Raw genomic sequence first — 4,816 nt, 5'->3', positions numbered from 1 at the left:
AAAAAAATGGCGCGCAATTTAAAATGTCAGATCATTTTGAAACATCCTTTATATATGTATGGGTGCGATGTCAATGTAATAGTAGACAGTAATGTAGTAATGTATGTAGTAATGCGTCTTGTAAATCGTATATAAGTCGTATTTAAGAGGGGTGCTGGAGTGACAAATTGTCGAGACATTGCAGACCGATATAAATCTTCGAATTTATTGAACGAAATAAAAAATTCTTCTACTGGATTCAAGTAGACGCAAAATTGGGAGATGCTGCAGTGAACTTTATAAAATCGAAAAGAAAGTTAAAAACTTGATAAAAAACTGCAAAAAAAGGGAGCGACCTTGATCTTGACATATATTGTCAAGATCATAACCCTGAGTAATCTCTAACAAGTTTTAGCTGTCGCTCCTTATTCATTAAAAAGTTATTAACAAAAAAAGTTTGAGAAAATAACATTTTATTTCTGCTTAGGGACGCATTACTTCCACGCGAAGCGACTCCCATTCTACCTTTCCCTCTGCTTTAAGATGCACGACTTCCACGCAAAGCGACTCCCACCCTACCTCCCCTCCTGCTTGGAGGCACATGACTTCCACGCGAAGCGGTTTTCGAAGTCATGACCTTAAGTGGGCCAAATCTCCAACAAGACTTCGAAAGTTGCTTCATATGGAAGTCGTGCGCTCCCCCCTCCCTTCCTCAACAGGGGAGTCACTTTGCGTGGAAGTCATGCGTCCGCAAGCGGGGAGGAAGGATAGAGGTGGAGTGGGAGTCGCTTCGCGTGGAAGTCGTGCGTCTCCAAGCAGGAGGGGAGGAGGTGGGATGGAAGTTGCTTTGCATGAAGTCATTACGTAAGCAAGGAAGAGTGTAGGATAGTTTTAATATTATATATAGCAGTAATAAAACGTTTTTTCAAACTTTTTTTGTTAATAATTTTTCAACGAATAAGCGACGGCTAAAACTTGTTGGAAGTTGTTCAGAGTCATGACCTTGACAACATATGTCAAGGTCAAGCTCGTCGGCGGTTGCTTTCCTTTTCTGCAGTTTTACCAAAAACTTATATTTTTTTCAATTTATAGAGCGTCACCTAACGTAGATATTTCCTTAATACAAAAGTTTTAAAGATTGTATAGGCAAAACGACAGTTCAGCATCTGGCGTTTTATGTGCACAAACAATACTAAATACATATAAGACACTAAGATTAAAATGAAAAATTTATATCAATTTGTAAATTACGTGTATACGAATGCTGAGCCAAGACTCGGAATGATACGAGCAAAGCAGTAATTGTTTCTAAAAGTAAGTGTTCTTGCAAGAAATGGCGTTACAATATGTTAGATAAAAACAGATGTATGCGTTTAAGTGAGACAGAACGATAATGTAAGAAATAAATCAAAGATGTCACTGTTATCGACTTTTTAAATTTGGAATTAAAAAAATCTGTACTATCGACATATCGACTAAATTCGGCCGTTATTCCAGCATCTCCATGATCGATAAAACAACGATCCTGTCGAATATTGACAGAAAGATAGAGCCAGAATCTGTTCTTAAAATCACAAAATATAGAATACTTTACAGCAAAATGATTACAGCTCTATTCTTTACTGATTGTTCTTACATCTTTCTTGTACATGTTTTTTATGCAAAATGTAATTAGTTTCTCTGTCATAAAACAAATAACTCTTATGTCTACAAACTACTATCTCAATAACAAATTTTCGGGTGGTCTACTCGTATCTTCTCACTAGAGCCTCCTATAATCAGAGTTTATCGAAAGCGGGCACAACTTCTGATTGATTTTCTACTTGGCCCAGTGGTATTCTTCAGATAGCTTCATATATTGTCGAAAAACAAATGTAAAGAAAAGAAAAAGATAAATAGCAACAAGCAGATGATAACACAAACCTGTATCAAAGAGGTTAGAAATCGCTCCGAGATTTCGGATAAAGAAAAAATTAATAAATTACAATTGCAATTCATCCAATTGATCAACTCGGTCGGTTTCTTCGAGTCTGTCACATACGTATATGTATTGCCTGTTACATATTTTAACACTTTTTTCGCATGCGTTCATCACAAGAAAGCAATATCTGTTATTTCTTTCTATCCATTATTTTTGGTCCACATTGGCTAAACTCTGATTATACAGTGCGATAAAAAAATTATTGGAGCGCAATTTTGAATCTGAAGGTTGATTGTGATAGAAGAAGACCTCCAAAACAATACACTATGCTCGGTTTTGCTCTATCGAGTTTTATTTAAGTGAATTTTGAAGTTAGCCAATTTTTTACTATAAAAATTACCAAAAAATGTAAAAATAAGAGGGAAGAGAAGCACGGAGCGGCTTCATCATATTTCCCTTGGAAAGTTTTACTAAGATATAATAGTCTATAAAAAGTAATGACATGAACATTTAAAACAGTTAATTTTCGAATCTGAAGGTTAATTTTGATAGAAGACGTTCAAAAAATGTTTGAAATTGGACTGAAGAATATCATTCGACAACCATTGCTCTTGTCCCGGCAGAAAGAATTCTGATTCCTTTATGAGGAACGCTTCACATGAAACTCGGCATTGTAAAGAACTTCATCAAAGCGCTAGATCCTAATGGAAAAGCTTTTAAATATTTAATCGAAATTTTCAAAAGACTTAATTCAATGAAAATCAAGGAAGGTAGGAATCAGTGTGTAATTGTTTAATTGCCTTTCACATTGTACTAAGGATTATTTCTTGCTTTAGGCATATGAATGGCCTTGATATTCGATGATTGGAGAAAAACAAGGCATTTTAAGAGAAGCTCAGTACAAATGAGTTAATTGACCAAAGATGTCATGGCGAACATGCTGAAAAAAATATCGAGCAAATGTCTATGAATTGGTTGACACTATAATAAAAACTTTCGAATGCATTGTCCACATGTCGTTGAAAATTCATATCTTGTATAATCACATTGAATATTTTTTGCATCAAGTGCAAATCGAATCATACGAATAAGGTGAACGCCTTTACCAAGTAACGTTACCTTTAGAAGAGCGCTACAAAGAAAAAAAACTTGACGCCATGATCGCTGACTTGTGCTGGCTTTTGGACCAGAGTGACAGCAACATGTCTGCGTAAACAAATTAATTTTTTTTCAATATATTTCTTTTTCCATTTATTTTTTAATAAAACAAATTCATTGTCGCAAAATCATCTGTTTTAAGTCAATTAAGTTATTATTTTTTATAAACGATATGTTAGTAAAACTTTCCAAGAAACACGATAAAACCGCTGCAAGTCCCCCTTTCCCCTCATTTTTACATTTTTTTGATAATTTTTATAGCCAAAAATTGGCTAATATCAAATTTCAATTAAATAAAATTCAAACTCGATCGAGCAAAACCAAGCATAGCATACTGTTTTGGACGTCTTCTTTTATCACAATCAACAGATTCGAAATCGCGCTCCAACAATTTTTTTTTGTCGCACTGCGTTATAGGATCTCTACTTCTTTCTATATAAAGCTACCTCGAGTACGCAAGAACTAATCAGTTTTCGCAGATGCAGGAAACGCGGAAGAAGTGTCATCTGCGATATTGAATACCATCAAGGGTAAAAGCAAGCTGGTATCTTGGTTGGTAAGCAACTGCTATGCTAAAAGTGGCCGACTGGAATATGTGAAGGAACTATCGAAGCATATAGACGTCGATGTTTATGGCAAGTGTGGCAAATTTAGCTGCTATCACAATTGTTTTAAAGATGTAATTGAGACTGACTACTTCTTCTACCTGTCTTTCGAAAATTCCTTCTGCGACGATTACGTGACGGAGAAGCTGATGAATCCGCTCAGGTAATAACATAACTTCAGATAACGAGAAATCATTATCCGTAACCAACACGTGAAAACAAAGACAATCCAACTAGTATATTGTGAGGTATTTTCCCTGATCATACACGAATGATACGCGATCATACGAAAGATGTAGTGCTATATATAGCAACTATAAATGACCGCTATACAAATTTTATATATATAACTGTAGCCTTTAGTTCTTTACCGATTATTTAAAAATACATATTATTTTGCATAAATAAAGATATAAGATAATCGGACTCTATATGGCCTTCAGTTTTGTGACTTAAAAAAGTTTTTTTACTGAGTCCAAAATTGAAAATTGATGGTCAGATTTAAAAAAGGAAACATTTCTGAGCATTAAAAAACTATAAGACATTCTCTAACTTTACATGGATACAGTAAAAATTTTAAAAGAAAGTAGTATTTAGGTCATATTGTACATGCATATATATATATATATTAAAAATATCCAGAAAATATCCAGTATTATTTGGCACTTTTTTACTATTTGTCCGGATAACCGGATATCATTAGTATCCGGGAATAGCATATCCGGTTGAAATTTAACATCATTAAATTGTCAATTTTTTGTTATACAAATGTTCTAGAAATACACATAAGTATGCATATTCATGTTGCTGTAATATCTTATACATTGTTGCAAAATTATAATCTTTTCCTCTATAGGATTTTTTTTAAAACACTTGGAATTCGGTCCGGAAAATGATTCGAAAAAATTGCCTTTTCGGATATCTAATCGGACACTGGATACCTAATGTTATATTCTGTTCGGATATCCGATATCTGGTATCCAGTAAGTAATTTTACAATCTAAGGTATCCCTAATATATAATACTACATACGAGGGTCGTTCGAAAAGTCCGTGCAAAGTCACTGCTGATGGCACTACTGGCGCGTATCAAGGTTAGATTTAGTTAGTAGCATCTTTTGGAGGAACACACACCAAGTTACAGCCAGATCGGT

At 34.4% G+C, this 4,816-nt stretch overlaps 1 protein-coding gene across 2 annotated transcripts in view; it reads left to right on the top strand.

The window, feature by feature from the left end:
* Window positions 1–4,816, top strand: part of LOC108755194 (alpha-(1,3)-fucosyltransferase C-like) — a 17,934-nt gene that overhangs the window by 4,132 nt on the left and 8,986 nt on the right. Inside the window, exon 2 of one of the 2 annotated variants that reach the window (XM_018498087.1) lies at window positions 3,544–3,826. In XM_018498087.1, coding sequence (XP_018353589.1) covers window positions 3,544–3,826 — 283 coding nt within the window. Of the gene's footprint in view, window positions 1–3,537; window positions 3,827–4,816 lie in introns of both variants that reach the window. The other variant, XM_018498080.1, reaches the window with a different exon arrangement.

Source organism: Trachymyrmex septentrionalis, unplaced genomic scaffold (assembly GCF_001594115.1).
Source record: "Trachymyrmex septentrionalis isolate Tsep2-gDNA-1 unplaced genomic scaffold, Tsep1.0 scaffold122, whole genome shotgun sequence".
NCBI classification, from domain to species: Eukaryota; Metazoa; Arthropoda; class Insecta; order Hymenoptera; family Formicidae; genus Trachymyrmex; species Trachymyrmex septentrionalis.
This window is presented reverse-complemented; position numbering and strand designations above follow the sequence as displayed.